Raw genomic sequence first — 22,822 nt, 5'->3', positions numbered from 1 at the left:
TGAAAAGTTGGCAACCTTCGCCCTCGTTCAGGGGAGCTGAAAGAAGAGACCAAAAAGCTTTTTTGGGCAGAAGGCCAGGGGAGGGGTCGTTTTCTACAGGTGCTGTTTCCTGCGCTCTCCCCCCTGTTCCAGACACCCACCCGCCACCATATTCAAATAATTTCCTGTGCCATTTCACAAATGCATTTTTTTGTTCTTCGTGTTTAACCATCTGTGAGCCCAAGAGACAGGAAGCAAAACTTGAAGGCATCACTGAGCTGTAAAGAGACAGAAAGAGAGGAAAGTCAGGTTAGACGTTACTGGGAAAGGCACTTCTCTCCGGGACCAGGCACCCCCGTTCCCTGCCGGCACGGAGGGAGACCGGCCTCTCAGGAGGCTTCCGTGGGATTCGGGGAGAACCACAGCCCGAGGATGGAGGCGGTGGCGTTGTACAATTTCCAGTCGGTGGAGAAGGATGAGCTGAACTTCAAGAAGGGGGACACGATGAAGGTATCTGCAACCCCTGGCCAAGTAGGGTCGCCAGCTCTGGGTTGGGAAATACCTGGAGATTTTGGGGTGGGGCCTGAGGAAGATGGGGTTTTAGGAGGGGAAGACTTTAATGGGGTGCTTTCTTTCTTTCTTTCTTTCTCTCTTTCTCTCTTTCTCTCTTTCTTTCTTTCTTTCTTTCTTTTTCTTTCTCTTTCTTTCTCTTTCTTTCTCTCTCTCTCTCTCTCTTTCTTTCTTTCTTTCCTTCCTTCCTTCCTTCCTTCCATCCTTCTTTCTTTCTTTCTTTCTTTCTTTCTTTCTTTCTTTCTTTCTTTCTTTCTTTCTTTCTTTCTTTCTTTCTTTCTTTTCTCTTTCCCTCTGTCGTTAGACCAAGGTCCTGGACGATAAAACCATAACACTTAAATAAGACCCATCTCTCAAAACACCTCCTTTCGACTCTTCTCTGCAGCCTCCAAAAAACGAGCAACAAAACAAGTACGCCAAGGGTCAGACTCCTCTAAGAGGGACTTAACCTTTTGCTCCAGAGCTGCTAGAGAAAATGCGGACCTTTTATTAAGTCATGGTATAATCCATTTTAGCCTAAGTTGGAACCCGTAAGGACAGTGCAGAAGGATGTGTACCAAGCAGTCCACCTACTGAAGAGGGCAGGGACACAGCCGGTCTGAAAAAGGGATCCTTGGCATACGGCCCAGCAAAACCATTGAAAAGGGGGCAATTAAATCTGGAATGCATAAAGATTCTACATAACTTTGAACTAACCAGAGAATCCAGATAGGAAGGAAGATTACCCTTAGATAACAGGCCCAGGGCAAGTGGAGAATTGAATGGGCTGCAGTGCTATAGAGTCCCCCATCCAAAGCAGCCATTTTCTCCGGGTGAACTGATCTCGGTCACCTAGAGATCAGTTGTAATAGCGGGAGATCTCCAGTCACCACCTGGAGGTTGGCAACCTGATGGCCAACCCATATCCAAGCCTGCATGCTTTGAAAATAACTCCCCACTGAGAAAACTGGGAAGCTACAACAGGTTTAAATTACACTAATGAAGGAGATGGCCATAATATGTGGAACTAACTGCCTCAGGGTGTGGGGGCTGGTTGCTAGCTGGCTTCAAAAGTCAATGAGACAGATTCATGGAAGATAAATTCCTTGATTATGCATGGTACGGACAGAGTGGACAGGGAGAAGCTTTTCTCCCTCTCTCATAATACCAGAACTCGGGGTCATCTGCTGAAGCTGGAGGGTGAGAGATTCAAAACAGAGAAAAGGAAGTATTTCTTCAAACAACGCATAGCTAAATGTTGGAACTCCCTGCCCCAGGATGTGGTGATGGCTGCCAACTTGGAAGGCTTGAAGAGGGGAGTTGACATGTTCATGGAGGAGACAGCTATTCGTGGCTACTAGTAAAAATGCATACTAGTCATGATGCACACCTATTCTTTCCAGGATCAGTGGAGTAGGCCTGTGATATTAGGTGCTGTGGAACACAGGCAGGATAAATGCTGCTGCAGTCGTCTTGCTCGTGGGCTTCCTAGAGGCACCTGGTTGGCCCCTGTGTGAACAGACTGCTGAACTTGATGGACCTTGGTCTGATCCATCAGGGCCTTTCTTATGTTCTTATGTTGATGGCTAATCATTTTTTGTATTTCCTTCATTTATACCCCATTTTTCTTCCCAAGGGAGACCTCTCCTCCATTTTATCCTCACAACAGCCCATTTGATCGGGGAGTGTGTGTGGGAGTGTGTGTATGTATGTGTATGCCATCACATCACAGTTGACTTATAGGGATCCCATGGGGTTTTCAAGGCAACATATCTTCAGAGGTGGTTTGCCATTGCCCACCTCCATGTCACTACCCTGGACTTCTTTGGCGGTTGCCCATCCAAACACTAAACAGGGCTGACCCTGCTTAGCTTCTGAGAACTGATGAGATCAGGCTAGCCTGGACCATCCAGGTCAGGGCAAGAGAAGAACAGACGTGGTTTGCCATTGCCTGCCTCTGCATAGCAACCCTGGACTTCCTTGGTGGTCTCTCATCCTAGTATTAACCACGGATGACCCTGCTTAGCTTCTGAGATCTGATGAGACCAGGCTAGCCTAAGGCTATCCAGGTCAGGGTTTGGTCTGGGAGACCTGGGTTCAAATGCCATGGAAGCTCCCAGAACAACCTTGGGCCAGTCACACTCCCTAAGTCCCGCCTACCTCACAGATTGTTGTGAACTATAATGAGCTGTAATGAAGTAAATAATGAATGGATTGGCAATATTGTTGGGGGAGAGGGAAACCAACTCCCGCTCCCCCCCCCAGTAATCTGGGTTCACAAGCACAGGGCAAAACTCTGCCTTTAGGGGAGGGGCCGTGGCTCAGTGGTAGAGCATCTGCTTGGCATGCTGAAGATCCCAGGTTCAATCCCCGGCACCTCCAGTTAAAAGAACTGAGCAAGTAGGTGATGTGAAAGACCTCTGCCTGAGACCCTGGAGAGCTGCTGCCAGTCTGAGTAGGTAATACTGACTTTGATGGACTGATGGTCTGATTCAGTATAAAGCAGCTTCATATGTTCATGTGTTCAACCCCATATAGACATTTGTACTTGAGTGCTTTCCATTTGGGATTGGGAAAGCACCAATCACTTTCCAGAGATCAGTGAAGACAATTCTTTTCCAGAGGGCTTTGTGGGGGTGGGGGGCGCTACAGGATCTCTCCCAAGGAAAACTTCTTTTGTGCTAAGTTTTTGTGCTTTGGATTCTTTGGCTTTTAATTGATCAAAGCCGTTTGATTCAGGGGGAGGGGAGAATGTTGTATCGATGATGGTTTTAAACCCCTGCTGGTAATCCTGAGTATGTTTTGCTGCTGCTTATTGCTGTTTCTTCTGGATTTCATACCTGAATTCCTTTTTATCTTCTTTGTGTTGCGTGAAATGATATTCTGGTTTCGCTTGCTGCAAGCTACCCTGAGAAAGACAGGCCCCGAATCTTATGAATCAGTAAACACTTCACTCTGCACCATCAAAAGCCCCATTTCTGGGTTTGGGCCATCATTTCTTCTTGCTTGGAGCCTCTGTCCGCCAACTCTTTTTTGCTGGCCTCCAGGGAGTTGTCTCACAACACAGCCAAGAGTCCCCGGAGAAATCTCAGATCCTGTTTTTGCAACTGAGCATGGCACTGTGAGACGGCCGGGTGGCTCTACCAGCAAACGCCACATCTCTGCCCTCTTCTTCACAAAGGGCAGCTTTCGCACCCATTCATAGTAATAGGGAATATGATGGCATGAATTAATTAGTTTAGTAACTGGTCAAATGATTGACCTCAGGCTAAGAATATCTGGAGAAAGGTTTGGAGGGTCGCTAGATTTTTAACATACTCAGGCCGCTGGGAAGAGCCATGGCTGAGTAACAGAACATCTGCTTTGCATGCTAAAGGTCCCAGGTTCGATCCCCGGCATCTTCAGTTAAAAGGACCAGACGGTAGGTGATGTGAAAAACCTCAGTCTTGGACCCTGGATAGACCTTGATAGACCCATAGTAAGTCTCTGGAGAAGACAGTTTCATGTGTTCATGTCTTTGGTGGTGGTGGAAAGTGCCATCGGGCTGCAGCCAACTTATGGTGACCCCATAGGTTTTTCTAGGCAAGAGACGAAACAGATCAGCACACCGTTTCGTCCTGATCATTCAAGCCAATGCATACAGTTTTCCCCAGCCCGGGTTACTTTAACATGCGATGAACCCAGGTCCAAGTGTCAGGCTCAGGCGTCTGCCCCTAGTATCCCTCAAGCAAACTCATCCAGACAGGTGGATCTGAAGCAGTATTACTTTATTAGGAACTAAACGGCAAAATAAAAGAACCGACTGCACGCAGGCAGGCTAGGTTCGCAATGGAGACCCAGTACAAGTTACTTGCTTAAAAACATTAGGACAGGGGAATAAGATAAACATTGCTAGGCATCAGCGAGATAAGCAGTTCCCATGAATGAAGGCAAAACACGCCGCAGCTGTGAGCACCGGCACAAACAGGAGATACACAGGAGCTTCTCAACCCTGGGAACCAAGGAGTTGACTTGTGGCCAGGACTTGGCCTGAACTTATGTCAAGAGCCTGACTGAATCTTGTGTTCAGTGAAGAACCTGACACCAAGCAGGGGGATCCAGCCCATGCATAAAAGAACATAGTCTGCTTACTAAATGCCGGGGTGTGACATCACCCCATGGGTCAGTAATGGCCCTGTGCTTGCACAGGGGACCACCTTTACCTTTAATTCATAAACAGCCATTGTATTATACAGCACCTTTCTCCCCAGTGGGGGACCCCATCTGTCTTCTTCCTCTCCTCCATTTTATCCTCACAACAACCCAGTGAGGTAGGTTAGGCTGACAGTGTGGGAACTGGTAGGGATTCAAACCCGGGTCTCCCAGATCCTACTCAGATATTCTCACCACTACACCACACTAGCAGTTTGGTCTTTGTCCCTCCGTTTAGGGTGGGTTAAGAATATTTCCGACTACATTTTGTTTGATTTGGCTCTGGGGACAGAATCCGAGACTTTCTCCATGCAAAGCAGGCGCGCGCAACAGGACAGTCCCTGCTTTGCATACAGAAAAATCCCAGAGGCAGGCTCTGACATCTTCAAGTAAATGGTCATAAGAACACAAGGGCCATTTATGCATGGCAATTTGCTGCGCGGTCCATGCTGAAGTACCCCGCAGTTGTTGTTTTTTAGTTTTGCACGGGAAATCGATGAATCAGACGCCACTGCGCAGCCAGTGCTCTCAAACCGCGCATTTTGGGAAAGCACTTCTAATGCGACTTTTTTGGACCGCCCCGCCATGACTGCGAAGAATCCATGCTAGGTTGCATGAATAATTAAAGCCGCGAATGATCTTGTCCCCACCTCTCCTCCGCCCACCTGACCCCATCCCCTTTCCGAACCTGCCGTCGAGGGAGGAAGCCGTTTCCCTGTTCATTTTTCGCACGCAGAGTGCGGTGTGGATGCAAACAGCTCGCCGTTATTTTTTAAACATTATTTCCTTTCCTTTATCGATATATCGCTATTTCGCTATCTTGTCACTGCCATGCAGCATATTTTTCTCCTGCTTCACTCTTTCTCAGATCCCGGCAACTTTTTTTCCGCAGTCTCATAACCCCCCCTTTTATCTGTAGGTGCATCTCCCCCCCTGTGAGTTTTCAAAGCAAGCAGGGGTGCTTGTTTTTGACTTCTGAGCATTCTTTGGGTAAAATGTGCATCTAGAGAGCGGACAATCGAAGGCATACCCTCCCATGTGGGAAAACAGGTTTATTCGAGGGGGCCCACTGCAACACAGCATATCCCCCTCCTGCTTCACTCCTTCTCCGATCCTGGCAACTTTTTTCTGCGGTTCCATGATCCCCCCCCCCAAAAAAAAATCCTATAGCGCGGGAGCCTTCTGCATTTTCGCGACCCGTCTTTCCTGTGATTTTCTTGGGAATCAAGATACTTCTGCATGGGAGGTTTTGACTTGCATTTGCCGCTCTGTAGATGCATATTTTTCCATTGCCGTGAATGCTGAGACCTCTTGTTTTTCCGTTTTGAGAATTCGGGTGGGGAAGATGTGCATCCAGAGAGCGGCAAGTCCAAGGCAAGACCTCCCATGAGGGAGGTACCAATTTATCAATATATCACTATTTTATTGGGGAGAAATAATTAAAAAAAGGACGACATAGTCCTTAGCGAGATCTCCACCAACGGAAAACAGGCATTTTCGAGGGTGGCAGCCGCGCCGAGCGCATGTGTGGGACAACAGAGGGCGGGGAAAGATGGCTGTGGGAGGAACACCATTGAGATAACCCAGCCCTATCGGAGCAAAGTTCTGCGCGTTGGGATACCATTGCATAATCCGCAGCTCCAATCAACATCGGACTTTCTCATTTGATTCGGAGCCGTGAAAAAGCGTTTTAAAAGGCGAATTTAAAAAAAGAGCTTTGAGGGAGCAGCAAATTGATCCGTGCATAAATGGCCAAGAAGAGCCTTGCTGGATCAGACCAGTGAGGGTCCATCTAGAACGGCATCCCGTCTCATACAGTGGCCGACCAGTTCCTCTGGAGGGCCACCGAAGAGCACATAGAGGTCGAAAAACACTACATTTGCCTTCGAAACAAGTTTGCTGCAAAGGTCTAAGAGTGTTTGGGGGGAAATACTGAGCTGGATGTATGGGTGGACGACTTAGTGGACAGGCCGTTCATTTGATGTATTCATTTTACTTTACTAATATCCTGCCTTTTCCCCACTGGGGACCAAAAGCTGTTTACATAGGGTTGCCAGCTCCGGCTTGGGAAATGCCTGTGTGAGGGTCTCTGTGTCTGTGTCTCTGCTTCCCATCACCTGCTATCAGTGAACTCATAAAAGCAGTTCACACCTCCTGGTCTCAGGCGCCAGGCCTGATTGCCCCATGTATCTTCCCCCCCCGCTGTTCTTCCTGTCAGTACTCCCTCAGGCCGATGCGGCCTTGGAAGTGTGATAGCTTCACCAGACTTCCTGGGACTCGTCTGATGTTTTGTATTATGCCAAGCTTGTAACTTCCCATAACAATAGTGTGAACCCCAGTGCCCCGGTGCCCTGGAGTCAATATATTCTGTAAACCCGATTAGCCCCTCACTTGCAACTTGCTATCTGTGCCTGTCTCAGCTCCTGATGTCTTCAATAAATCCTATGTTTCTTTATCAACGTCTGAACATTTGATTTTGAGAAGTAAACTCAGAGAGAGGGGATCTCTCACATTAAGTTGCAAGTCTTTGCCTCTCGAACTGCTGCTGTACCTTTTGGGACAGAATGTCAGGCGATGAGGAAAACGCCCCTACTACCCCTGACGCACCGGACGGACCGGTGGTACCGGAGAAGCCGGATCCCAAGGAGGAGGGTGCCAAGCCAAAGAACCCTAGGGGTCCCATCCCCGACCAAGGCCGTGGACTTTTTAACAATTGGCTGGACTCCCCCAAGGGTTGGTCTCTCTCCCGAACCACAGCGAAGGATCGCCGTTTGGCCTTCCCCAGCACGGGACTTGAAGGGGACCCGGCACGCAAGGAAGCCCTGATGGAAGAGGAACGCAGGCAGTGGCTGGAGGATCGCCAAGCCATGCAAGAGCAGATGGAGTCCATGCGGCGGGTGATGGGTGAGATGGCTGCGGCCCTGGACGCCTTGAAAGTGCAACCGCCTGCCGGCGACCCTCCGGACGGAACACCGGCGGCCCCCCCCCGCGCCTCCTAGCCTCCCGTCCCGTCGGGATCTGAAAGTCACCTATGACGGTTCGGGTGACCAGTTGACCTTTTTCATGGTCCAAGTGGACATTTTTATGCGGGAACAGGGCCGGACCTTTACTTCCGAGGAGTCCCGGGTGCAGTACGTGGCTTCCCTGCTGCAAGGGGAGGCGGCCGCCTGGATGGTGTTGCAGTATGAACTCCGCTCGCCGGTGCTACGAACCCTGGATGAGTTTATGGTAGCACTCCGAAACCGCTTCGAGGACCCGACCCTGGGTGAGCGAGCTAAGGTCTCCCTGATGCAACTGCGCCAAGGGACTAAGTCGGTGGCGCAGTATGCAAGTGAGTTTCAATCGCTGGCCAGCCGAATCCTGGACTGGAGTGAAGCCACTTTGGTACAGTGCTTCAGGGAGGGCCTCAACCCGGACCTCCAGCATTGGGCGTTTATGCAAGGGAACCCCCCGGATGTGGAAGGTTGGGTTCGCCACGCTGCCGACATTGAGAATCGCAAACAACTCTTAACCTTGTCCAAACAACGCGTTGGACGAGACCCGAGACCCCGGAGTGACCGGGGCCGAGACTTCCGACCGGGGGGGAGCGGAGGTCCCTCGGCCGCTGAACGCCGTAAACGTTTTGAGACCGGAGTCTGCCTGACCTGTGGAGGAAAGGGGCACTTTGCGTCGCAATGCCCCTCTCGTGCGGGTCGTCCAAACCCCCCTCGCCAAGTCCCAACCGAACCGCAGAAGACGGCAGCTGAGGAGCAGCCCCGCCGCAGGAGCGGGCCACCGGGCCGGCGGTCCGGCGCACCCTCCGCTCTCCATGCGCGCCCCCAGGATGTGATCTCCACCTCTACAGGCCCAACGGGGTCCCGGATTACAAATACCACGTTTGATTCGGACGGATCCCCAATTGCCACCACCCCATCTCCCTCTTCCAGTGAGGAGGAAGAGTGGGAACAGCCGGCAAAAAACGCCGTCGGTCTGCTGTAGAGGGGGCTCCGCAGCAGACCGCCCCTGTCGTTGTGCAAGGAGCTCCACCGATGGTAAGCGCCCAAGAGGACAATGTGTATGTACGTGTTCATCTGTCCCTACCCAAAGGGGGTCCCAGTTTAGAATTCCCCGCTTTGGTTGACTCGGGGTGTGCCCGCACTATGATTAGTGAGGAAGCCGCCAAGAAACTGGGAGTCCGGCGCAAGCGGCTTCCGGGACCCCTCCGCTTTTCCCAAATGGACGGGAGCGATTTTAAACGGGGCCCAGTGACCCACCGAACTGCGGCCGTGATTATGTCAGTGGGAGAACATTGGGAACGCTTGTATTTTACCATCGCCCCCATTGTAACCCCAGTGGTGTTAGGGATGAACTGGCTACGGGGACATAACCCCTCCATCGACTGGGTTAAACGGGTGCTCTCGTTCCCCGACAGCCCCTGTGGGTTGCATGACAAGGAACGGGTACTCAGGACTCCGGCCGCCGCATTGGTAGGGTCCCCCAATCCGATCTCCATTCCTCCTCAACTTCCCACAGAATACTTGCAGTTCGCGGATGTCTTTGATGTCAAAGAGTGTGACGAACTACCTCCCCACAGAGAGACGGACTGTGCCATTGAAATCGTGGGGGAAGGCAAACTATCTAAAGGGAAGGTCTACCCTATGAGCCCTAGTGAGAAGGCGGTGTTGCGGGACTATTTGGACACTAACTTGGCGAGGGGTTTCATACGCCCTTCCAAAGCTCCTTATTCGGCCCCGGCCTTCTTTGTGAAGAAAAAGACGGGAGATTTGAGACTGTGTATTGACTTTCGTAGGCTAAACGCGGTCACCCAGTCTAACGCTTACCCTCTCCCTCTTATTCCCGACCTTTTAGCACAATTAAAGGAGGGCCGAATCTTCACCAAACTGGACTTAGTGGAAGCATACCACCGCATCCGTATTAAAGAAGGAGACGAACCCAAAACGGCCTTTTCCAGCTGTTTTGGAATGTTTGAGTACCTAGTCATGCCGTTCGGACTTTCGGGGGCCCCCAGTGTGTTCATGCAATTGATTAATGAGGTTTTACATGATTTACTGTTTCGGGGGGTGGTGGTATTTCTCGATGACATACTTATTTACTCTGAAACCATGGAAGAACATGTGCGCCTAGTGCGAGAAGTGCTCCAGCGGCTGCGGGAGCACAAACTGTATGCTAAGGTATCCAAATGTGAGTTCCACCAACCTTCCATTACGTTTCTTGGGTACGTGATTTCCCACCAAGGTTTAGAAATGGACCCCGCCAAGGTCCAGGCGGTGCGAGATTGGGAACCCCCCACTACCCGCCGCCAGCTTCAGCAATTCTTGGGATTCGCTAACTTTTACCGCAACTTCATTCCCAACTTTGCCCAAGTTGCGCTTCCTCTCACCAATCTGTTGCGTACCAAAGACAAGGGGGCTAGTGCCGCGCTTCCCTCAGCCCGTTTGCAATGGTCCCCCCAGTGCCAGCAGGCTTTTGAGTGTTTAAAAATTCTCTTTTCATCCGAACCCGTTTTGGCTCACCCAGATTGCACCAAGCCTTTCGTGGTGCAGGTGGATGCTTCGGATGTGGCCATGGGTGGAGCCCTATTGCAGAGGGATGAGGGGGGCCGGTTGAGACCATGCGCCTACTTCTCCAAAAAGTTTTCCCAGTCCGAAATCAACTGGGCTATTTGGGAGAAGGAGGCGGCGGCGGTCAAACATGCCCTCACCATATGGAGGCACTTTTTAGAAGGTGCCGAACAGCCGTTTGAAGTGTGTACCGATCACAAGAATCTCGAGGCTCTCAAGGGAGCTAGAAAGCTCAACGCCAAACAGATTCGGTGGGCCCAATTCTTCGCCAAATTCCGGTTCACTCTCAAACATGTCCCGGGGAAGGACAATGCCCTGGCAGACGCTCTGTCTCGACTCCCCCAGTATCGCAATGATTTCGATCGCCCGGTCGACTCCCTGTTCACACCCGAGCAGCGTGGGGAGGTCCCCAGCTTAGCCGTCACTACCCGGTCCCAAACCCAACGACCAGAAGCCCCCCCTTGGCTCAAAGGCATCCCGGAAGCCTTCCAGCAGCGGCTCCGGGACGCCTCCTTACAGGAGGAGGAGCGCCATCTCCTCCCCACTGGCTTGGAACGAACCAACACTTGGTGGGTGCAAGGGGGGAAACTATACGTCCCATCCTCCCTTCGCAAAGAGGTTTTGGGACTGGTACATGGTGCCAGGTTGGCAGGTCATTTTGGTTTCATAAAGACGCTTCACCTGGTACGGAGGCAGTTCTGGTGGCCCGGTATGAGAGCTGATGTGGAGTTGTATGTGCGCAGCTGCCCCACTTGCGCCACAGCTAAGAAACGGATGGGAAAACCCCCAGGGCTTCTCAAACCTCTTGAGAACCCCTCCCGACCCTGGGAAGTTATAGCCATGGATTTCATCACTGACCTACCTCCTAGCCGAGGAAAAACGGTTCTCTGGGTAATCACGGACCTTTTTTCCAAACAGGTCCATTTCGTTCCATGTGCAGGTCTTCCTTCAGCCCAGGGCTTGGCTAAATTATTCGTCGCCCATGTCCTCAGGCTACACTCGGTCCCGAGGAAGGTACTCTCCGACCGGGGGGTCCAGTTCGTTGCCAAATTCTGGCGAGCCTTTCTAAAACTCATGGGGGTGGAGGAACAGGGCCTGTCCTCCGCCTATCACCCCCAGACGGATGGTCAAACGGAACGAGTAAACGCAGTGGTAGAATGTTATTTGCGTTGCTATGTGAATTTCCACCAGGACGACTGGGTCGACCTGCTGCCATTCGCCGAATATGCATACAACAATGCGCCTCATTCCTCTACCGGCTTTAGTCCCTTCCAAGTAATATACGGGACGGAATTCGGTCCTTTCGGTTCCGCCCCCGTCACGCCAGAGCTCCAAGCCACCCCTGATCTTCAGGAGTGGATTCAGGTAGTTAAATCTACCTGGCCGTGGCTGCTCAAAAATCTTGAGAAGGCAAAAAGCAAGTACAAGGAACAAGCAGATAAACACCGGTCTCCGGGATGGGAATTAAAGGTGGGGGAGCAAGTTTATCTGTCCACCAAAAACCTCCGCTCACTTCGCCCTTGCAAAAAACTGAGCGACCGTTATGTGGGACCTTTCCCCATTACCAGAGTAATCAATGAGGTCACCGTGGAACTGGAACTCCCAAAGATTCTCAAGGGAGTCCATCCCGTCTTTCATATAAGTCTCCTCAAACCGTATGTGGCTGCTCCCCAGTTCCACCCCCCTCCCGAACATGAGATTCCTACTGTGGTAGGAGGGGATACCCATCTGGAAATATCCAAGGTTTTAGATTCCAAATGGAAGAAGGGGAAACTGTTTTACTTTGTTCGCTGGAAAAACCTTGGGCCCGCTCACGACGAGTGGGTGGCCGCACCCCACATGGCGGCCCCTCGCTTGGTCCGAGAATTCCACCTCGCTTATCCCGATAAACCTTGCCCTCTCGAGGATCCCGGAGGGGGGCCTTAAGGGGGGCAGAATGTGAGGGTCTCTGTGTCTGTGTCTCTGCTTCCCATCACCTGCTATCAGTGAACTCATAAAAGCAGTTCACACCTCCTGGTCTCAGGCGCCAGGCCTGATTGCCCCATGTATCTTCCCCCCCCGCTGTTCTTCCTGTCAGTACTCCCTCAGGCCGATGCGGCCTTGGAAGTGTGATAGCTTCACCAGACTTCCTGGGACTCGTCTGATGTTTTGTATTATGCCAAGCTTGTAACTTCCCATAACAATAGTGTGAACCCCAGTGCCCCGGTGCCCTGGAGTCAATATATTCTGTAAACCCGATTAGCCCCTCACTTGCAACTTGCTATCTGTGCCTGTCTCAGCTCCTGATGTCTTCAATAAATCCTATGTTTCTTTATCAACGTCTGAACATTTGATTTTGAGAAGTAAACTCAGAGAGAGGGGATCTCTCACAGCCTGGAGATTTTGAAGGGCGATTATCTTTTCCCACAGTGGGATTTGGGTTTCCTCACTGAGGCATCGAGCTGTCTCGGGCCCCCTGCAGTATCTTAGCGAGTACCTTTTTATCCCACCTTTCCCGGCTCACAATCGCACCAATCATCCGCTCATCCCTGCTTTATTCTTGCAGCAACCCTGCGAAGTAGGTTATAGTAGGGTTGTCAGGTCTGGGTTGGGAAATCCCTGGGATTTTTGGGGTGGGGCCTGAGGAAGGCAGGGCTTGAGGAGGGGCAGGACTTCAATGCCACAGAGACCTATAACTTGCTCTGGTCCTGTTAGAGACTTTAATGAAATTTTGCTGTGCATCCTTTTGATACATGTTGCTGATGAAGCCATGGGCGAAACGTGATTTGAATCTAGACAACACGTCCGGTCACCTTCCCTTTGTGGCTCTCGCCTGGGACATCTGCTCCTTCAGCTGTCTATAAGTACAACAGAAGTCCATACTGGATTATAAATATTGATTTACCTGATTTTCAGGATATTTACTTTGTGCCTTTGGACATTTGAACTTGATATTATATTGGACTTCCATTATTTATTTTGTATGTGTATCCTCGTCATCCTTGTATATATATTTTGCACCTTTTGCACTATTTCACACTTTGATAAAGCTAAACCTTTGTATTACAATTTGTGAGTCCCACCCTCTGGAAGTTGGCAACCCAATGTTTACATCATTCTTCTCTCCTGTTTCATCCTTACAACAACCCTGTGAGGTAGGTTAGGCTGAGAGTGTGTGATTGGCCCAAGGCCACCCCGCCAGATTCCACGGCAGAGGGGAGACTCAAACCGGTGCTTCCCAGATCCTGGTCTAACACTTGAACCCCTACACCACATTGGCTCACACCGGTTCAGTGGTTAGAACAGCTGACTTGCATGCAGAAGATCCCAGATACAATTCCTGGCACCTTCGGCTAAAAGGCAAACTAATAGAGGTTGTGAAAAGCCTCTACCTGGGACCCTAGGGACAGCAGCTGCCTACCTGAGTAGACAATAGGGACCTTGACAGAATCGGTAGAAGGCAGCTTCATGTACATTTCACCTTTAAGCGTATCTCTACCTTCTCAAACAACCTGCTCTTTTCCACTCCAGATCCTGAATATGGAAGATGATCAGAACTGGTACAAAGCAGAGCTCTCTGGCATGGAAGGGTTCATCCCCAAAAACTACATCAAAATGAAGCCCCATCCGTAAGTAGGTCACAGTGCTTTGATAAGGCCAAGGTTGATCCCTCTTGCTTCTCTGACGGGTTACCTGCGGGAAGTCGGCAGATGAGGGTTACTCCATCACCGTATCCTCAGGATGGCTGGGAAGGACCTTCACCTGCTCAATCTTTGTATGTCTTGAAGTTTTAAAGGGGGGGTTGCCAACCTCCAGGTGGTGGGGGAGAAAATAGACACCACTGTACTAGTATCGAGAGATTAGGAAATCGGTACAGGAGCGAAGAATACTTATAAGTGCAAAAACTATTTATATGCTACCGTGTCTAATATAATACGCACTCATAAATACACGAAATGAACCATTCATACAGTTATATCAAATATACAAAACCATCTCCTTCGTGGGAACCAACCTGTATCCAGCACTTTGTAATTTATTATCAAGATGTGCAATATAAGAGGAAAATGCTTGAAGGACTGATGAAGAATTCAAATCGCAAAGAATTTGAAACGGCCGTATCCTCCATGAAGTTATTCCTCCTGAATTAATATCTATTACATCTGCTTACTTACCTGCATGAGATGAATACAGAAGATTGAGGTGCATATTTTGAGAGAGACTGCCCCTTTGAATTGAACTGTTTCTATTCATTACCATCCTAGAGATGGTTTTGTATATTTGATATAACTGTATGAATGGTTCATTTTGTGTATTTATGAGTGCGTATTTTATTAGACACGGTAGCATATAAATAGTTTTTGCACTTATAAGTATTCTTCGCTCTTGTACTGGTTTCCTAACCTCCAGGTGGTGGCTGGAGATCTCCCGCTATTACAACTGATCTCCAGGCTACAGAGGTCAGTTCCCCTGGAGAAAACGGCCGCTTTGGCAATTGGACTCTACGGCACTGAAGTCCCTCCCCTCCCCAAACCCCGCCCTCCTCAAGCTCCACCCCCCAAATCTCTAGGTATTTCCCAGCCAGGAGCTGGCGACCCTAGGGAGGTTGGTAACTACCTGGAGGTTGGTAACCCCAGAGTGGAGGAGGATAAGATTGGTGGCATTTTGAGGAGGGAACCGGACAGCCTCTCCCCCGAATCTGGAGGCAACCCGGTCTACATCAGGTCTCGCTTTTGCCAGCGTCTATTCTACAACATTTCACAGTTCTGCACAGCCACATCCTGCTTCCTGTGCTGCAGAGAGGCCGATGCAAGCCGCCCCCAAAAGAGAGATTTAAAGGGTAGTCTCTATTATTATTATCTTAATAGTTTCCCACAGTGGGATTTGGATTTCCTCACTTAGGCATCGAGCTGTCTCGGGCCCCCTGCAGTATCTTAGCGAGTACCTTTTTATCCCACCTTTCCTGGCTCACGATCGCACCAATCATTCTCTCGTCCCTGTTTTATTCTTGCAGCAACCCTACAAAGTAGGTTAGTAGGGTTGTCAGGTCTAGGTTGGGAAATCCCTGGAGATTTTTGGGGTGGAGCCTGAGGAAGGCAGGGCTTGAGGAGGGGCGGGACTTCAATGCCACAGAGTCCAATTGCCAAAGGTGCCATTTTCTCCAGGGGAACTGATCCATTTTGCCTGAAGATCAGTTGTAATCACAGGAGATCTCCAGCCACCACCTGGAGCCACCCCTACTGATACCACCTCCAGCCACCCCTACTGATACTGAATCAGACCACTGGTCCATCAGTGTCAGTATTGTCTACTAAGCCGCTCTGAACCCGACCTTCGGGTTGGGGAGAGCGGGGTAGAAATGTAATAAATAATAAGACTGGCAGCAGATCTCCAGGATCTCAGGCTGAGGTCTTTCCCACCACCTACTACCTGGTCCTTTATAACTGGAGATGCCAGGGGTTGAACCTGGGACCTTCTGCATGCCAAGAGGATGCTCTTCCATTGAACCATGGCCCCTCCCCATATCCTCCAGGATCTCAGGCTGAGGTCTTTCCCATCACCTTCTAGGGGGCCCTTTATAACTGGAGATGCCAGGGATTGAACCTGGGACCTTCTGCATGCCAAGCAGATGCTCTTCCATTGGCCCCTCCCCATATCCTCCAGGATCTCAGGCTGAGGTCTTTCCCATCACCTTCTACTTGGCCCTTTATAACTGGAGATGCCAGGGATTGAACCTGGGACCTTCTGCATGCCAGGCAGATGCTCTTCCATTGGCCCCTCCCCATATCCTCCAGGATCTCAGGCTGAGGTCTTTCCCATCACCTTCTACTCGGCCCTTTATAACTGGAGATGCCAGGAATTGAACCTGGGACCTTCTGCATGCCAGGCAGATGCTCTACCACTGAGCCATGGCCCCTCCCGTGTTTCTATACCTGCTGATTTCTGCCTATCAATCTGTACTTTCAGGCCAAGGGCGGTGGCTGACGGGATTTATTTTCCCCCATCCAGTTGGCAACTCTGCCCCTAACGCCGTCTTCTGGCTCTCTGGGCTGTCTCCTTGCAGGTGGTACTCAGGCCGGATTTCTAGGCAGGTGGCTGAAAAAATCCTCTTGAAAAAGCATTTCCGCGGAGCCTTCCTGGTCCGGGAGAGCGAGAGCACACCGGGGGAATTCTCCATCTCCGTGAAGTAAGTTTGCACCTTATTCCGACTTTGGCCCCCCCGATAAATATCGCTCATTCAAGGATTACGGGAACGGCAAAGATGTGAAAATCCCTACTACCTTTTTTAGTTGAGTTTTCTGAACATGCACTCTGCCAATATCTAGGGAAACAATTAAGGTTTTTTAAAAATGTTATAGTATAGATAGAGAGATAGAGAGATAGAGAGATAGAGAGATAGAGAGATAGAGAGAGAGAGAGAGAGAGAGAGAGATAGATAGATAGATAGATAGATAGATAGATAGATAGATAGATAGATAGATAGATAGATAGATAGATAGATAGATAGATAGATAGATAGATAGATAGATAGATAAGAGTGGCTGGAGAGCTCCCGCTGTTACAACGGATCTCCAGGTGACAGAGATCAGTTCCCGTTAGGGTCACCAGGTCCCTCTTTGCCACAGGTGGGAGGTTTTTTTGGGGGGGTAGCCTGAGGTGGGTGGGGTTTGGGGAGGGGAGGACTTCAATGCCATAGAGTCCAATGCCAACATCAAATGGACTTCAATGCCATAGAGTCCAATTGCCAAAGCAGCCATTTTCTCCAGGGGAACTGATCTCTATCGGCTGGAGATCAGTTGTAATAGCAGGAGATCTCCAGCTAGTACCTGGAGGTGGGCAAACCTAGTTCCCCTGGAGAAAATGGCTGCTTTGGCAATTGGAGTCTATGGCATTGAAGTCCTCCCTTCCCCAAACCCCGCCCTACTCATGTCCCACCCCCCAAAATCTCCACTGACAGGGGCGGGAGAGCAGGGTTGCCAGATCCAGGTTGGGAAACTCCTGGAGATAGGGTTGCCAACCTCCAGGTACTTTACAAAAAAAACAAAATTATTCCAGTGCTGCAAATGCAGTGCTAAATACAAAGAAGAGGCCAGAGGCTCAATAGACAAATAATATTCTATGATACAAAGCACAGATATATATATATATATATATATATATATATATATATATATATATATATATATATATATATATATATATACACATACATATATATATATATATATATATATATATATATATATATATATATATATATATATATATATATATATATATACACACACACACATATATATATATGTGTGTGTGTGTATATATATATATACACACACACACAATATGACACCGCAAATCCAATAACATACAATCCCAAAGGTAAGGCAACATCAATGACCAAGAGTCAGTATGTCAGTCTCAACACCACAAGGACAGAAATCCACGTAGAGTTCAGTGGAAAGATCATAGATCCAACCTCTATCAGCCAAAAAGGCACTAACTTAACACTGTGGAACAAAAAACACCATCCAAGGTCGAAAACCAGCAGGGTGGGATCTGGCAAGCCCTTACTGCGCAAAAAGGCTCTTAACCACTACACCATGCTGTATATTGAGCCTCTGTGCTGCTTCTTTGTATTTAACCTCCAGGTACTAGCTGGAGATCTCCTGCTATTACAATTGATCTCCAGCTGACAGAGATCAGATCCCCTGGAGAAAATGGCAGCTTTAGCCATTGGGCTCTATGGCATTGAAGCCCCCCCCCAAACCCCACTCCCCTCAGGCTCTGCCCCCAAAACACTCCCCGCAGTGGCAAAGAGGGACCTGGCAAACCCTACTGGACCTAAGGCCTCACTCCCTGTCTTTACAGCTACGAAGAGCAAGTCTTACATTTTAAGGTGCTCCGGGAGAAGAAGTGTAAATACTACCTCTGGGAAGAGAAGTTTGACTCCATCAACGAACTGGTGGATTTCTACAGGACCACCAGTATTGCTAAGAAGAAACAGATATTACTCAGAGATCGAGAAGAATCGCAGGGGGTAAGACAAAGGAGGCTGGAGATGTCGCAGCCGTTCCGCTGGGTCCCCTTCTCCGAAGCAGATCTTTGGTTCCCACCAACATTGAGACCCAGCGTGGCGTAGTGGTTAAGAGCGGTGGTTTGGAGTGGTGGACTCTAATCTGGAGAACTGGGTTTGATTCCCCACCCGTCCACATGAGCGGCGGAGGCTAATCTGGTGAACTGGATTTGTTTCCCCACTCCTCCACATGCAGCCTGATGGGTAGGGTTGCCAGGTCCCTCTTTGGGGAGGGGAGGGACTTCAATGCCAGAGAGTCCAATTGCCAAAGCAGCCATTTTCTCCAGGTGAACTGACCTCTATTGGCTGGAAATCAGTTGTAATAGCAGGAGATCTCCAGCTAGTACCTGATGGTTGTCAACCCTACTGCTGGGGGACCTTGAGCTAGTCACAGTTCCCTCTGAACTCTCTCAGCCCCATGTACCTCACAAGGTGTCTGTTGTGGGGAGGGGTCGAGAAGGCGATTGTATGCCGGTTTGACTCTCCTTAAAAGGTAGAGAAAGTCGGCATACAAAAACCAACCTTCTTCTTTCTTCTCTGATGTTCTCTGTTTCTTCTTCCCACAGCCCAAGAAATCCAAGTTCGTTCAAGCGCAGTTCAACTTCCCAGCTCAAGACCCAACCCAGTTGGGCTTCCTCAGAGGGGACGTCATCGAGATCCTGGACTCTTCTGACCCCAACTGGTGGAAGGGGATGTTGGGTGGGAAAAGCGGCTTCTTTCCCCGGAACTACGTTTTCCCGTTGAGCATGTGACCCACCTCCCTGGCGCTCCAATGGGACTTCCTGCTTTTCAGCACCCAGGATAAATCATTCCAAGACTGGAAGTACCAGCAAAGATCAACGGAAGGCCTTAAGACCTCGTTCCAGGAGGTCATGTGAAACTGTCTTGCACACGATGCTCCGGTCATGTGAAACTTGCGGCGAAAGGCTGCGCTTGCATGACCGGAACCTGCCATGTTCTCTTTCCCTAGATTTAACAGCCATTGGCTATTCACCAACCATTTCACACTTTAAAAAAGGGAGAAATGAAAATGAACTTTTCCTTGACAGTATAAGGAGAAAAGTTGCCACATCTCTCACACAATTTACGGATCTACTTGACAGCTGGTGACGCCATTTCTGCTTCCCAGAAAGCCATTAGCTGTTTTATCCAGAGAGTGATATATTTATTTCGTGCAGTACTATTTTGAGAAAATGTTAAAACAATATGGGCTAGGGCAGGGGTGGGGAACGTCAGGCCCGGGGGCCGTATAAGGCCCGCGAAATCATTTGGTCTGGCCCTCCATGAGTCCTGGCTTATCTCTAGCTCAGAAGGATGCTGCCCTGCCTGAATCTCTTGGGCCCAGCTGGGGACGGCAGAGCTCAAAAGCAAGTCGCTCTACGTGGCAGACACTTCAAGCCATCTCCGGTCGTGCCTCTTGGCTAAATGTTTGACCAAATATAGCAGGCTAATTTTTAAGTTGATGATTTTGTATGGCCCGCGAATAATGTCATAAATATCCAAATGGCCCTTGGCAGAAAAAAAGGTTCCCCACCCCTGGGCTAGGGAGTCTACTTGATCTGGACAAAAATGGGCATTTGCTTTCTTCTGCGATAATTTTTTAAATATCTCCCTTGCGTCTCAGCTGAGTCTAAGGCATTACACCTTGCTAATAAGAAAGCTCGCCTGAACTTATGGATTTCTAACCAGCGAAAATAGTCTGGCAAGGAGAAAGTTCTGTTATAGGGTATCTGGAAGAAGCGAGGTGAACATTTGCGATTTGCGTCCTTAAGGACCAATCCTTATTTAAGATCTTATTTTGTAATTGTTTGCAGCTTGCTTTCCAAATACTATTCCTTGCATCTTTCAGTTGCTCTAGTGCCATATTGCTTTCCAGCCAGAGAATTCATGGATTCACACAATCTTTACAAATTTAAGGTGGAAGATCTTCAGCTTCCGCCCAGGCCGATGGGGTATATCTCTACGTTGGAGTTATACCAGTGGAACCTAGCAGGCTTCCCCTAAAGAATCGAGGGGAAATGTCGTTTATTGAGGTCACTGAGAATCGGGTTAGAGATACACAACTACAATTTTCACACACAACTACAATTTTACACAACTTAACACAATTTACACACAACTACAATTTTCAGTGTTCCCAGAGGAGAGGAAATGACTACTAAATTAGTAGAAAGGCTGCAGTTTAGAATATACCCTTAATTTTTTTCTTCTTCTCCTGCGTGGTGTGTTACATTTGTGTTCTAGGACGGGCTTTGAACAAGATTTGTTTGTGTACGCACAACACGAACAGCGGTGGGTTTGCACATTCCAGAGGGGTAGTCATGTAAGTTCACGGTAGCAAAAGAAGTCCAGCAGCGCCTTAAAGACTAACAACATCGATGCCAGTGCGAGCGGGTGTGAGTCAGTGGTCACTTCTTCAGATACGATGGGAAGAAAGAAAATCATGTACCTCATTTTAAGGACGTTGCAGACGGGGGGGGCCGAAGTGGCCAGGTATCCTAAATCGGTTGCAATTCTCTAGTTGGCGTCGACAAATGTCACCTCCTCTTTACGTCAAGAGGAGGAAAGGAACAGAGATGGGTGGGGGAATTTAATGGGGGCCTGACAGTCTCTTGCCCCACCCCCCAACAACAACCCCAGACAGCACAGGACACTTTCACAGTGGTAATGCACCTCTGAAAACAGCAGGGGGCACTGTCCCTACATAAATGATCTCCGAGTAGCCTTAAATCTACTACAAGCTCATCTTCACTTTCAACAGAAAAGAGTGGTGTGGTTTTGCTAGAATCACATTGCTTCAGGCTGCAAGGGACAGATTTCGTATTTCTATATTTTTTTAAAAAAAACCTTGGATCTAGGGTTGGACAGAGCAAAAGCTATCATGCCTGAGTGATATGGAGTTGCAATCGGAGATTGCTCAACTTTCTGGGGTGTATAGGGATTTATTATTGTGTGGTGGCAAAGCCATGGCCCCATATCTCTTTAACATTATATCAACTCAACTGAGATGGTCATTCTCCAGAGCACGATTTGATGCCCTCCCCTCGGCTGTTCTCCTAGGTAGATTTCTAAATCAACCTAGAGAGCTGAGAAAATGTTTCTGTACAGCGGGAGAGGAAGAATCCCTGGCACACATTTTATTACACTGTGAATTTTACCTGGAATTTAGAAGAACTATAGTCGGCCCCTGGTTACAGTTTGGCCTTCTGCATCAATCTATAACCAAAGAGAGTTCAATAATTCAATTTCTGCTCGAGGATAAAAAAATCCCGCTATATCTTACGATGTAGCTAAATTTTGTTGGAAGGCCGTTACTAAAAGGAAAGCTCAAAATAAAAAGGGTTATACTTTTTGCGATGCACCAGGTGATGAGTGATGGCTGAAGCACGGTATAATGTATTTTTTTCTCTTTTTTCTTTTGTATTTTAATTTGCTGACGAATGTATTTTAACTTGTCCATTTTAGGATACTTTATTCAACTTTCTATCACTTCAGTTATCGGTGTATATATATACCTGTACTGTTTTGTAATTTTATGTTGGCCATTGGCCGTAACAAATAAACAAACAAACAATAAACAAACAAACAAACAAACACTTGCTGAGCCGTGGATGAAAAGCGGCATGTCGGAGAAAGCATTTCCATGCAAGCCTACACAGAGTTACTGCACTCCAAAGCCCGGGGGTTTCAACGGACTTAAGGTTGGTGGGTTAAAGCTGCAGAGGATTGCTCCTCTCTTTCTGACCTGGCCGGATGCCTTCTCATGGGATGCCTCATAGAATTGGAAGGGACCACCAGGGTCATCTAGTCCAACTCCCTGCACAACACAGGGAATTCACAACTACCTCCCCACACACACACACACACCTCCAGTGACCCCTACACCATGCCCAGAAGATGGGGCATAAACCCTCCAGGATCCCTGGCCAACCTGGCCTGGAGGAAAATTGCTTCCTGACCCCAAAGGGGCGATCAGCATTACCCTGGGCATGCAAGAAAGGGCCACGAGAGCCAAGCACTGACGCAACCCTTCCTGCCCTCCCTCTCACGATCTGCCCAAGTTCACAGAAGCAGCCTTGCCGACAGATGGCCGTCTCGCCTCCTTGACTTCTACACAAACTCGCTTGCATAGGGCTAGAAATTAAAAAACGCCGTAGGAAGCGCCTGGCATTCCAGAGTGGGTTGCTGTGTCAGTCTCCCGAGACCAAAAAACCCCCCAAAAAACCCACTTCCCCTGCAAGTCTTGTGACACTCGAAAGATCGATAAGTTTTTCCAAGTTGTTGTAGACTTGGGTCCACTTCGTCACATGCGCAGAGTGGGTCCCGACTAGGCAGATGTTTATAGCTGAGGATATGAAGAAGTTTATAGCTGAGGATATGAAGAAGAAGAAAAGTGGGCCTGAGCTGGGAAGTTTAAATTACCCTCTGGGTCCTTCCAATGGTGCTTATCGACAGCCCCCCTAAAACCAACCAGTGTGGAAGTTACACG

General features: G+C 49.0%; 1 protein-coding gene across 1 annotated transcript; it reads left to right on the top strand.

Moving 5' to 3' along the window:
- The first annotated feature begins 411 nt into the window (after positions 1-411).
- Positions 412-19,085, top strand: GRAP (GRB2 related adaptor protein). The gene is made up of 5 exons (XM_056866321.1): positions 412-489; positions 13,791-13,888; positions 16,324-16,446; positions 18,129-18,297; positions 18,900-19,085. Exons 1-5 carry the CDS (start codon positions 412-414, stop codon positions 19,083-19,085), a joined length of 654 nt encoding a protein of 217 aa, XP_056722299.1.
- Positions 19,086-22,822: the final 3,737 nt, after the last annotated feature.

This window comes from Euleptes europaea, chromosome 21 (genome assembly GCF_029931775.1).
Source record: "Euleptes europaea isolate rEulEur1 chromosome 21, rEulEur1.hap1, whole genome shotgun sequence".
Taxonomy (NCBI): Eukaryota; Metazoa; Chordata; class Lepidosauria; order Squamata; family Sphaerodactylidae; genus Euleptes; species Euleptes europaea.
Note: the sequence above shows the minus strand (reverse complement) of the source record. Positions and strands in the feature narration are given on the sequence as shown.

Bases quoted from the DNA above. Each gene is read 5' to 3' on its own strand.
- GRAP (XM_056866321.1), top strand. From the start codon at position 412: ATGGAGGCGGTGGCGTTGTACAATTTCCAGTCGGTGGAGAAGGATGAG. The intron at 13,889-16,323 runs GTAAGTAGGTCA...GTCTCCTTGCAG, and splicing joins ATCAAAATGAAGCCCCATCC to GTGGTACTCAGGCCGGATTT. The intron at 18,298-18,899 runs GTAAGACAAAGG...TTCTTCCCACAG, and splicing joins ATCGAGAAGAATCGCAGGGG to CCCAAGAAATCCAAGTTCGT.